At 45.6% G+C, this 13,044-nt stretch overlaps 1 protein-coding gene across 2 annotated transcripts in view; it reads left to right on the plus strand.

Moving 5' to 3' along the window:
- LOC146207386 (uncharacterized) overlaps window positions 1-13,044 on the plus strand; it is a 52,556-nt gene that overhangs the window by 12,350 nt on the left and 27,162 nt on the right. For both annotated transcript variants that reach the window (XM_084587043.1, XM_084587047.1), the window contains exons 6-11: window positions 684-766; window positions 3,580-3,847; window positions 5,986-6,133; window positions 8,107-8,254; window positions 10,342-10,466; window positions 11,483-12,395. In XM_084587043.1, coding sequence (XP_084443169.1) covers window positions 684-766; window positions 3,580-3,847; window positions 5,986-6,133; window positions 8,107-8,254; window positions 10,342-10,466; window positions 11,483-12,395 — 1,685 coding nt within the window. The remainder of the gene's footprint in view (window positions 1-683; window positions 767-3,579; window positions 3,848-5,985; window positions 6,134-8,106; window positions 8,255-10,341; window positions 10,467-11,482; window positions 12,396-13,044) is intronic.

Consider the following 13,044-nt stretch of genomic DNA (forward strand, 5'->3'; position numbering starts at 1 on the left):
TTGTGGCAGTGCTTTACCTTGTGCTAGTGCTTTACCTCATGCCACCGTTTTGAAGCCACATTTTGTGTTAAAACAGCACAGAAGCTCACATGTGCCAGAACTGCACCTGCTTCCTATTTGCAGGGTGCTTAAGGCGTTCTGTGCATGTGAAACAGTCACAGCAGCCACAAAAGACTTGCAGAAGCCTTCTGAATGTGGCAGACAATTATTTGCAATTTTATTGTAGGCTGTATCTGGCTTCTACATCTGATGCATTCGTTACGGGCTCTCACGAAAAAAAAAAAGAAAAGCTATGAGGATTCTACTGTAGTATCAGTATCACTGCTGTCTGTAGTTATTTTTCCATTCTTGTTTTGTTTTCTGCAGACTTTGCAAAGCGTAGGCTGTTGCACTGCGTTTCAACCGCCACTTTGTTCTCATTGTCGCGGCTGTACCAACTCGGCATTCTGTTGTGCTTAATGGTGTGCTATTACAGTCTGTTGAGCAGAATTTCTTTGCGTTCTTGCACAATCGTAACATCATTGCTGTAAGCGTGTTATTTATTCTTCAATGTAAGGTGTCTTTGAAAGAGAATTTCAGATGTTTGCAAGACTGCAGAACTTTTGCAGTATTATTTGTACATTGCTTTCGTACCGTGAGACGATGCATCTAGAACATTTTCTGCTTTCATCTTTCCTTTTCAGATCGTGAATATGACCCTAACAAGCACTGTGGCGTGCAGATTGGAGACAGCGGGAAGCCGTGCACACGTTCTCTCACCTGCAAGGTGGGTGCTCTCTTGAGGCCTTTTCCAAAATATACAAAGTGTATATGGCTTTGTCTGCCATGTGAGGAAGCGGCAAGCTTATGATGTAGAAAGTATATAGCTGTAAGTTGTGTGGCTTCTTGCATGAACATTCAGCTAGCTCGGATAACACGTGTGGCTGCAAAGAATAGCACACTCGGGAATAGCATTTGAGCAGAACTATTTGTCTCTCTCGATTGGTTGGCCTTTTTTAGTTTAGAGCTGCTGTTGTGTGGCTGGGTTGGGAGATGTCACAGTGATTATGATTGCTCTTGGATCTGATGTCACTAGTGTAAGGAGGCGGATCATCCAGAAAAAAACCAAGGAGGCAGTCTTGGCTCGTCATTCCTTCTACGAATCAGATCTGTTGCTAAATCTCTTCAGTGCTTAGGAAAACGCAAATACGGACTGAATTCTGCAGGAGCTAAAAAAAGGATCTGTGCATACTTCATGTCTATAAATGGTAATCTACACCTTTATGCAGTCTCAAGTTTGAATGTCTTTGTACCTCATTCAGCAGTTAACTTTTTTTTAATATTAGGCAGTTCGGATCATACGTTTTCCTAGATAATACGTTTTTCCCCAGCATTTTTAAAAAGCATTGGCAGGCAGAAGTTTGGGACTGTTTTTGTCTGTCCACCTAGCAATGAGCAGGGCAACTATACATGATGCGGACAACTTTTCGGCATGCACCTACTAGCCCATGACTGTATGGTAATCAGTGTGTGAGGTGAGAGGCACAAAGATAAGGGATTAGTGATTAGGCGAGTAGCAAATTATACATGTACGCAAACAAGGATCTGCAAGGGGAGCTGCAGACAGGAGCCTGTCGTGTCGTACCCATAAAGGCAGAGCTCAAGTGTCCCCAAAACTTTTGAGCCAATCGCATGCTTTGCATAGATGCTCTCCTGCTGCAATGAATGGCTTTTTGAGTTATGTTAAAGGGGTCATGACACCAATTTTGGAATACAAACTGTTTATTGCATATTGTTCCTGATGTGCCAAGAAACTAAACCTCAAAGTTTCAGCCGCATCGGAGCTGCAGATATTTTTAAAACTGTATTTTTGTTTCTTCGTGAACAGTTTGCTGATTTGGCAACCGGCGCAGTCTGTGACGACATAGGCCGATGCCGCGTCGTCTGCTGCATGTTCTGCGCACGAGTGCACGAGCAGCATCAGCCGCAGTATATTCGGCCAAACAGCAGTCATGCTGCTTACTGATGTTACCGCAAACTAAGCTTTTCGTCGATCTTTGCTAGCGCTTTTTAATCTAAGAAATAGCGGCATCTCTAAGCGGGATTTAGGTGTACGTTGGCGCCCGAATACAAAAGGCGCACGAGCTGACCTGCTAGAACATTGTACACTAAAACACGTCTCAAAAGCAACACATAAAATGCGCAATGTATATAGTACCGTCTGACGACGCTTTTGTACAGTCTTAGGGTGTCGCCCGACAGCGCAGCGTCGTAGTGTATAGGCCGTGGTGCACTACATCTAATACCCCGGCCGTCCCGTCTGAGCATCACCGTTTACGCTGCCCGTTGTCAGGCCCAAGTGTGGGCCTAGCCGCATCATGAAAGTAGATGATAAGCTCACGATGCTTACAGCGTGCACCGGATGCCACAAGCTTACAGCAACGACGCCCGCGAGCGCGAAGGACTGCAGCCCTCTGGCTGTCTGCTTCTCTAATCTTCGCTAAGCCTAAATTACTTAGTTCTCATCGAAGGCACAGCGGACGGCACTTTGTAATAGATCAGTGAGATGTTTTAGTAAATGGACCACTCAATCATGAAACTTCTTTTCTCTCAACCCTGCTGTTTCGTAGTAAAGGAAATGGTTACTTCCAGCGATGCCTTAGAAGCGGAGCTAGCATACAAGCACATGGGCACCGCACCGGCTATGAGCAGCTCCCACCTTATGGGTCGGCATTTGACAAGAAGCATTCATTTTTTACATTTCTTTTTCGTGGGCTTATTATTATCACGAGAAAAGCAAATTCTAGCATGCTTTTCTGATGCTGGGGCAAGGAATATATCCGCCATTCGCCGTTTTGCTGGCGCAGACGGCTTGCACGGAAGGCACGGCCGGTGCGTCGTTTACGGTGTTAGGGGCAGTGCTGCTATTGGACGATGGCGGCGGTCGCGCCGAAGGTGGATGCCTGGGCAAGAACTGCTTCACTACAGTCAGTGTTCTGTTTTCAGAAACATGCTGAGTACACTTATTGGAAGTCATGTTAGCAAGCACGAACACAGTACATATCGGCAGCTTATCGGTGCTGGCACATCGTCTATAGGCACAGCAGCAGACGATGTGGTGGCGTGTCGCTCTGTGACGTCACCCATCGTCTCAACATGAGGATCGCTGTCGGTGGGAGGAGCTTTGCGATGTCAACTTCAGCCACTTATTTCGAAATAAGGAATGCGTTTAGGGCGCTCAAATTTCAGAAATGGAATAATAAGGGTCAGTATCATTTGCCACACTAATAAACTGTAATATATTGGATGACCGTGACATGACCCCATTAAGGCCATTTCATAGTGTGCCATTTGGATATCCTGGATTTTTTTTCCTGGTCCCTCGAAAAGTGGACTAGCAAAGTTTTCGTGTAGTTGGCAAAGAATGTAATTTACTTTTGGTCTAGCTTTCATGGGTGTTGTAATACCCCCCTTTTTCTCTCTCTCTCTTTCCAGTAGCAGCACTTAAAAATTTCTTGTGCTTCGGTTTAATTTGTAAATTTTTTCTCCTTTGTTTTAGCTGGAAATTTGCAGTTCCAAGCTGTAATGGTTTTTTTGCAGACCCACTCCCTGACGTTGCGCCGAGCGGTCGTGGGAAGGCGCAAGAACTTTGATGAGCTCTTGACTGAGCATCGTGCCACCAAAGAGGCTGCGCTCAATGCCAGCAAATTGGGGCACCCGCTTTCGTCTTCGGCCAGCTCTGGGGCAGAAGCAGCCGCAGCTTCATCATCAACACCATCACCTTTATCGACACACCATGCTGGAGGCCCTTCGTCTGCTTCCTCCTCAGCTGTGTCGTCTGCTGGCAAGCATGGATGTCCTAGTGAAAGTGAGTGGCCCCCAAGTTTCTTGTCCCCTTCACTCAGAAATTATGAGCCGGTTGAGGTAGCAAGGAAGTGGAATTTTCAAATTTTAAGGAGATTAACAGGAAGGCTATTATGGTTGGCTCCCCTTCCGTGGAGAAAGGGGGTGGGGGGTGAAAGGTAAAGTGATAAGGAGCACAGTCGCAATTTGTCACCCAAGCTACAGTAGAATCTTCGTGATACAAACCAGGTTGATATGAATTTCAGGATGAATTTGTAAAATTTCCTGGCCAGAGTCCATTGTGTGGAACGTGCAGCGAATTTCAGATGTTGTAAACACTTTCCCTGCACCACTACAGATGATACGAATTCACATACAGCTATCGCAGCCTTGAGCACTGCACACTGTCCGCACAATGTTGACTCCGCCATCGCCAGTTGCGCTGTACGCACAAGGAGCAGTTTGTGTCAACGCACAGCCTGCACTTTACCGACATCATGATCTCCTGTCGCACTGTATGTGCCGCGAGAAGTTTGCGGCCGCACCTGGCCCCCATATCACTGACGTTGCGATTGTCTGTCCTGCTGTACGTACCGCGAGTGGCAAGATTTGGCTGTACAGCCGTAAATGAATTTTCTTAGCGGTGAACAGTTCAGCAGGAACAATTTTGCTATGCTTCTGCGTACTGGTTTTTGTTCTTTTTGATAATACAATTTTTTTTTTTTTTTTTGCGACACCGTGCGATTCATATCACGGAGTTTCTGCTATAGTCTCTCGGGTAACTAAATGGTGCCTTACAGGCCTTGAGGGCAATTGATTGCTTTGACCCTGATCTGGCGATGTTATCCCCTGTCAGAGGGCACAGTTGTTAATTGAGCTCTGAGCAGAGCTCAATTAATTTGCAGAAACATCTCCTTGCAACCACATACCTCACAAGCAAGGCTGTTGGCCATCCCAGAGTAATGATTAGTAAAACACCGATCCAGAGGTGTCACAGCAATGTTGCTTCGCATCTGGCTAGGTTAGAAAATGGAGGCTCAATCCAGGGTTCAATATACTGAGGTAAAGTGTAAAAAACTTGCCTGTGTTAAACGCAGCAAATGTGAGTTTTTGGGCCAGTCTGCACACTCTACCTGCTGCGTTCTCTTAATAGAGAAATATTCATTTGGTGTTCATCGACATGGGAAGATTAGGTGGCCTCGGGTCCTCATATTTTCCCATCATGACTCAACGGTGCTTTTAGGGACCAGGTTATGCTTCCTTTAATTCATTCCCATGGTAAGATGTCACTGTGCAAACAGCAAACATTTAAGCGAGCACCTTTTAGGTACTTAAGGGACATTGAGGAGAGATTGAAGCTGGCCTGTATTGTTCAATTTCTTTCTCCTGTAGGCAAACTCCACATTCACTGCAAAACCAAACCCACTACCTTTGGATCCCAAATCAGACATACTGCCCCTAGGCCACGCAGGAACATTTGTGCAGCTTGGTTAAAGCAGGGCTTTGTGTCTATCCAGGGGGGTCTCACATTTGGTAGCTTATGACTATGCACTAATGAGCATGTATGAGGTGGTAGAAGCACAAAGCACAAATTAAGGCATTGATGGTTAAGCACGTTAATGCTGTCGTGTCATACACCAAAGCATAAGTGTGCCCTATATTTTTAATAACTCCTGGTATGCCACTGGTTCAGGCAGTGAATGAAGATGAAGGATGAAATTTGCAGTACATGTTTCTTTTCTTCTACAGGTATGCTTCACGGTAAGCATTTGCTCTTAATTTAAATTCGCTGCAACTGTTCAGAAATACCCAATTCAATTTGTGATCTGCAAGTATCAAAGTGCGTGTACGCTAGTGAGGGTCTGCAATTCGCGAGCTATTTATTGATGCTGTCTCGCCGTTCCCTCGAAAGCAAAGCTTAACGTGTCCCCCCTCCCGTATTTTTTATAATCCCTGGCACGCCTTAGTAGTTCAGGAAGTGGGTGATTGAGGGTGAAAACAGTCTGTTCGCAATATATTTTTTCTTTTACAGGTATGCTTTATGGTAAGCGTTTGTTTTTATTAATAATCAGCCGCAACTGTTCAGAAATATTGAAATCAATTTGCAAACAATTGACAAGGCATTGGTTCCCTAAAACAAAAAGGCCTGCTGCTCACTTACAGGTTTGCCGGGCAACCGAACATCGGCCGGATCGGGGCATTCGCTGGTACGAGCCCCTGTCAGTGGTACTAAGCAGGCGACGCTGTCAAAAGGATCTGCCAGTTCCTCTTCGGCAGGAACCAGTAGTAGGCCAGACCAGCATACAAAAAGGTTTGTGCACACTGTACTCGGGGTTTAAGAGCTTTTCGATTGTATGGGGTACTATCTTGGTACCATGCTGTCTAGGCAACAAAACTAACATGTAGTGCTGCAGCATACCGTAGAACTGTTATCTGCATTGGGCGTTTATGAAATGTGAGCTGTGGGGAAAAAAGTTACAGTGGAACCTCAGTTATAAGACTTTCAGGGTACCACGCAATACCATCTTATAACCCGGGTGTCGTATAATTGAAAATCAAGGAATGCCGGCAGTGGCGCACGGCCTTGTGCGGAATGATTACCTTGAAAGCCCGTGGCAACCAACACTAATCAAATTTACTAAGAAAAAACAGGCATTTGTTTTGAACAGGTTCGAAAAAAAAAAAGATCTTTATTACAGTTTTAAAAAATCGGTAATTTTCTCCTTTGCCATTACTCAGCTTCGACGCATTAGTTTTCTTTCCAGCGCTGCGATGTCTGCCAGCTGATGGCCAGCATCGTCGCGCGCAAGCAAAGCTCCGTGAACAGGAATCCCCCGAGCTGCGTGCCTGTCACAGCCATTCCACAAGAGTCGCCTCTGTGACGGCAAACTTTCCTTCCTTTGCGGCTCTCCGTTTGACGCCAAATTTACTTGCATTTAGTAAAATGCTTTTCTTTTTGGTCAGAATAGTTTTCAGCGGCGACTACAGAATGTTGAGGTCGCAATCGATGCTGGCCTTTGTTGCACCCGTTTTCTTTTCGGCTTCTTCGATAATTCAGAGCTTATCTCCGAGGGTTAGCAGTCTTGAACTTTGCGACATGGTGAACCATGGCACTCAATTACAGCTGAAAATTTCATAACTGTTTTGCTTTGGAAGACTCAGATTATGTAAGTAACTGGCACGAGTGGATTACCAGCAGGGCCAAACAGAATGATCCAGGGTGGTCGAGCGGGGACAGTTTTGTATGTCAAAAATAAAATTTAGGCAGGCTTAAAATTTACTTCCAGCTTGCCTCTTAATAAATGTTTCATTATGCTATATTGTAGCACATTTTCGTCGCTAGAGGACCGGTTGCTGGTTTCCAACAACAAACAAAATAAAATAAAATGGCTGTTGAGGCTGCGGTTGCCGTCCGGAGCGGTTCGGCCGCGTATCTTGATAGGTGGAGCGATAGCGCGCACATGTTATCGACTGGCTGCAGTGCACCTGTATCTGCCTGCGTTTACAGAAGACTTTTTTTGACGGACGGTACCAGCCAGTTGTCGTACGAAGCGGGGTCCGTCTAAAATTATGTTGTATAATCGAGATTCTTGATACATTATCTCTATAGGGATTTCCGTAAAATGTGGGTCGTCACATGACTGGGGGACGTATAATCGAGGTTCCACATCTCGGGTATAGGACTTGACATTTGAAAAAAAATTAAGTGAAAATAAGAAATAAAAAATAATTATGCACTACTGGAATTAACATATACTTAAGAAGCTGCAAATATCTTTTCCGGGCTATGTCCATGGACAGCAACAAATTTATTTCAATAGTGTTGTGCTCTATAGATGTTTTACTATGATTGCACCTACTGTTAACCAGGCAGTTCAAATAAAATTATTTTCTTCATGGCATCTCAACACATATGACTATGTGCCCGCCGTGGTGATGCAGTGACATCTGTGGCATCCAGTTTGGTGCTGCACATGCCGATACATGGCAGCTTCAATAGCTGGCACCAGCTGCTCCTGCGACAGAATACCGACACCACGAGAGCAGTGTGCCGGAAGTGCACCATCATGGGGTCAAACTATTTATTGAGATGGCTCAGGTAGACTCTCTGCCCCTATAGCCTTCCCTTGTTTGCCAAAAAAAAGGCTGTTGCTAAATGTACTGCTTCATCAAAGCTGCATCATCAGCTTGGGGAAAGCATCAAAAGCTTATGCTCAAATTTTTATGAAAAGTAAGTTTGCTTTTCACGCCTCTCTAATTTAGCTGACAATTCTGCCTTTTTAGCACCCCAATGGACACTACTACGCCTGCAACCACGCAAGCAAGTGGCCTGTCCAGTGGTACAAGCTCCACGAGCTCTGGGAGTGTGGCACGCAAAAGGCCAGATCACAGCAATGACCCATACACCTCGCACCACCCACGGCCAGCTGCTGTAAGGACTATTTACATCCTTTTATTAGTGGTTGTATGTGTAATCTTGCACATGTGCAGTCTACTATGGTGTCCCTCGCCTGTGTTGCTTTTGGATCCGATAAACTAAACTACAGTCGCCGGCCACTTTTTTGGACTTGGCAGGACCCGGGAAATGGACCGAAAAATTTGTGAACTTAAAAAAAGAAAAAAACACTTTTCTGCAAAAAAAATCAGCTTTAAATAATCAGAACCTTCGCAGCTCCCCATGTTTCGTTTATATGCCGATAACGGAGTTATAGCATAGCGCGATCTGCTACTGTGATCAGCTTCCACGCGCCGCCCATGCTCACTCACTCGCTTGATTTGATATGGCGGCCGCGTCCGCCAGTGTGCTTGCGCTGACTCACGTCTAAGTAAATGCCGAAAAAAATGAGCCTTTGGCCAAAAGACAATCTCCATAGTATTGCTCGCACCAAATTTGGCCCAAGCAATCTCTGTAGTATTGCTTGCACCAAATTTGACCCGAACAATTTCGTTTGGATGCCATAGGGTCCAAAATATCGGTCGTGAAAATGTACTCTCCTGTGGGCCGTGTGACGGTTCCTGAATAAAGTCCGAAATATCGGGCAAGTTCTGGAGTCAGAAAAATCGGTCATCTACTGTATATTCGCAAATACTACACAGTGTATCGGTCACTTGTAAAATTTCAGTTATGCTTAAAAAAGGGTGCGGTACTGCACGTACAGCTGAGTACACGATAACATGGCTGCATATGCATGCAGCAAAGAAAGAAATTAGTTTGGTTTGGTTTGTGGCGTTTAATGTCCCAAAGCGACTCAGGGACACAGTAGTGGAGGACTCTGGAAATTTAGATCGTCTGGGGTTCCTTAACGTGCACCGACATTGCACAGTACACGGGCGCCTTGCTTTTCGCTACCATCGAAAAGCAGCCACCGAGGCCAGGATTCGATCCCGCATCCTTGGGCACGGTGGTCGAGCGCAGTAACCACTGCGCCACCCCCGCAAAGCGCGTTTTTTTTTTGTTTTTTTTATGAAGAAAAAAAAAGCTATTACCCAAGCAAATTAAATTCGAAATCACCTGATTTTGAAAAATATACCCGGGTCCTCATTTTAGAGTTCCAGTGGCCTAAGATGCTTCATGAACCTCGTTGAGGAGCTTTAGCTGATCTTCTACACTACACTAGTCAGTTGAGAGTATTTGCAACACATCCTATCTGTTGATGACATTGGCGAGTCATCTTGGTGGGAGCGGCCCTCTCATGTGTTAGCATACTGTCTTTGTTTGATGCTTCGTCCCTTTGCAAGTAGGCACTGCAAACGTGTCATATGAGTAGAATTTTCAAAATTTTACTTGCAGTGGCCAGGAAGTAGAGCTAACCGGGAGAAAAGCAGTCAAACTCCATGGGACATTTCTACTGCTGACAATTTCGGCTCGTTAACCAAGAAACGCATGAACAGGAAATGTATCAGCAAGGTTCTGCTGTACTTGGGTGATCAACAGACTGCACCGCAGCATTGTCATGTGGATCTTGAGCAATGGGGTTATACACATGTGCTCCTTTGTTTGTTTTTCAGTATTTGTATGGAAAGCTTGCGGTTAAATTATTCAGTTCATATTTATTCTGTCATTATTCTCTTTATCTGCATTTTGATGCTTCTCTTTCTTTTGCTCATTGTATTGTAATTTAGAGCAGTCGGCAAAAGTGTGCAGGGCCCTCCCTGGGGTGCATTTGGACCTGAATCAACCAGCGGAGATAGGCATGTGTGTAATAGAAGTTTTCAGCTTGAATTGAATAATGCTGAGTTTTTATGAACTATATGAAATGCTAGACAGAATTCAAACGCTGGAAATTGAACATGGAGTGCTGAGAAACAAAATTCTAGAAATAACTTGGCAATTTGCATTGGCAAAACCATCATTTGAGGTTGTGAAAGGTGCCTTCTCACATAGGAGACATTGGAATAAAGCTGCATGTGAAGTTTCTGCTTTGTCTTTCTTTTCTCGTTGTGGATACCTTTACTATGCGAACATGCTTGTACAACAAAGTACATTAGTTCCACGTGTCCTCTGCTTGTTCTTTGCAGATGTGCACCTTCGGCCTGAGGCAAATGGGAAACGGTCTTTTTCTGCTGGACCGGCGATGGGACGCCACCCGTGCCGCCCTCGCCTCTGCCCTAAACACAGATAGTGCGCAACCACCACCGCTTAAGTACGAGCTGTTTCGTGCTGTTGCTGTTTTTAGCATGAAATATGTGGACGGCTGTGTGGTTTCAGAGAGCACCGGCCACATACATTGTGCATGAGACTTTGTACACACAAAACAGGACAGACCTATCTGAAGCATGCGAAGACAGGAATCACTGCAAAACGCACTTTGTCTATTGATCAAGGGTTCTCAGTCACCTCAGTGCCAACAACCATAGCGGAATTCAAAAGCCCATATTGTTCTCGTGGTTCTGTGCACAGTTGGCAGAAAAAGGTCCAATTTCAGTGATGCCGAGTTTCTGTTGAGTTGGTTTGTTATAAGTAATAAAAGTGTGGTTAGCCCAAAAATAAAATCGTCCAAAGGAAAGCTGGATGTTGAGGCATGCATAGGTTATCCGAAAAGCTCTCCAAGGAAACTTAGGTTTTTCCAAGTCCATTTTGGAAAATCCCTGAAATGCATGTGCAGAACCTCGGATGAAAAAGAATTTTCACTGCATTTTACAGCAAATGCAATCCTTGCCTAATTTTGCTCTTTATTCAAGAACCAGCTGCATACTTGGCATATGTGTATGGTACGAGAGGAAAACATTGTCTGCAAACTTTTGAAAAATTATTTCGTGGCATGCAGACACTTTATCCCAGTGTTTGGCGCATGATAGCCTTAGCTTTTTAAGTACCATAGAACCTGAATGGAAACAAACATTGCAGAGATTGATTTAATTGGACTAAAGTGTTTTCCTAGAACCCAAAGTAGCAGCGTCACGGTGCAGGTCCAGTCTTTTGAAAGGTGGGTGTACATTTTTGTCAGTGAAAAGTAAAATTTTGATGCCAAAAAATTATGAGAGGCATTTAAATAAAATGAAAAGTGCTTCATTGTCAGTTGTATGTGCCAGTGGGATACCTTGATGTACGTGCATGTGGCTAACGTCCTTTTACTCCCCTTTGTAGAATGAGAATGAAATGGCTGACATGCACCAGTGGCACAGCAGTCATGCTCATTGCCTTGCCTGCGTCTCGTAGGAGGCTCTGTGTCGTTGGCTCCCGGCTTCCCAACGCTGCCTCGTCCACCTACATCAACTCTAACGACGACCAGCAACGATCCAATGATCCATACAGCTTCAGCGCCTCCTTGGCAGCTGAAGCATCTGCTGCAGCGGCCACGTCACAGCCTACAGCATCACACACGTCCACTGCTGCTGTACGAAGCAGTTCGCATCCTGCCAGCATGAGTGGAAGTGTAGCCAGCAGCAACCAGGCATCGCCCGCTTCCTTGGTTGCTCACCCTGCTTCAAAGGCGGTGCACGTGTCGAAGCAGACTGTTACTGCTGCCTCAAGGAATTCAACAAGCAATGGTGGAGGTGGTGCTGGTGTTGGTGGTGGTAGTGGTGGTAATGTGCTTCTGTCCAGTGCTCGGAAAAAGAGGCCCAACTCTTCTGTTGTGTCTGCCGTGGTGACGTCGGCGGCGGCTTCCTCGCTGGCCGCGTCATTGTCGTCTTCCGCAGTTGTGTCCAGTGCGGTGGCGGCAACGTCTCAGTCTGTGGCTCCTGCGTTGCCACTGTCGGGCACGCCAGTGACATTTCCATTTCGGACCCACATGGGGGCGTTGTCGAGAGTTCAGATGGCAGGGCAGGGGGTGGCAGCTTCCAAAGACAGTGGGACGGCCATGTTGGTGACTGCCGCAGATATGCTCAACGGTCAGGTGAACAGTGGTGGTTTGCTCCACTCGGTGACCATCAGCAAGCCTGCTGTGGGCACCACGCTGCTGCAGTGTCGACCTCTTGATGAAAGGACCACAAAGCAGCCTGCGGGTCCCACCCTGCTGAGGACACGCAAACCGGCACCTCCCACCACTGGGCGCAGTACAGCGTCTGCAGTACCAGTTGTGAAGAATCACCATCAGCCAACAGCTCTACCCCAAGGCTTGGCCCTGCCTGTAAGCACTCCTAATCTGGAATGCATTGTGAAGCACATTTCGTGCAGTGTTGTGTGCTTAATAAGCCATCCAAAAATTTGAATGTGTTTATTGTCAAATGGGGCCTGCATAGGAGATTATGGCATTTTCTTGAGCTACTGAAACGCACTGCCTTAGTAAAGCTGGCATAGTTAGTATTACATTTGCAAGTTTTGAACTCGCTCCAAAAAGTAGATACTAAGTAAAGGAAAACACTCAGGCTAAATTAAATTATTGTGCAGATGCAGATAGGCTATGCATGAGATAAAATTAAAAGGAAATGCAGCGACTCCCCATATATATTCTGGCAACTGTGGCCAGTCGTGTTAATTCATTGGTAGCCGTGACGAGCTTGTCATTTTGTCATGCAGTTGGTGGGTTTGTGCCATCAAAATGGGACAAAAATAGTGCAAGAGGCGCCGTAAAGCTAGAGGGTGGAAAACAGCTTGCTTTGTAGTCTGCCCACTTGGCCTGCGTGCAACTCTTGGTTGTGCAAGCCAGAGACAAGCTTTAGGGTGGGGTTTATCTGGATTGTTGATCAAGTCGTTTAGTTTTTGCTTGGACCTGCAAATTGGTCATTTTTGTTAGACTGTGCATACTGTGAAATTGGAAAATTCCTTGCCCTGCATAA

This window comes from Amblyomma maculatum, chromosome 1, assembly GCF_055883805.1.
Source record: "Amblyomma maculatum isolate TAMU_Amacu chromosome 1, ASM5588380v1, whole genome shotgun sequence".
Lineage (NCBI taxonomy): Eukaryota > Metazoa > Arthropoda > Arachnida > Ixodida > Ixodidae > Amblyomma > Amblyomma maculatum.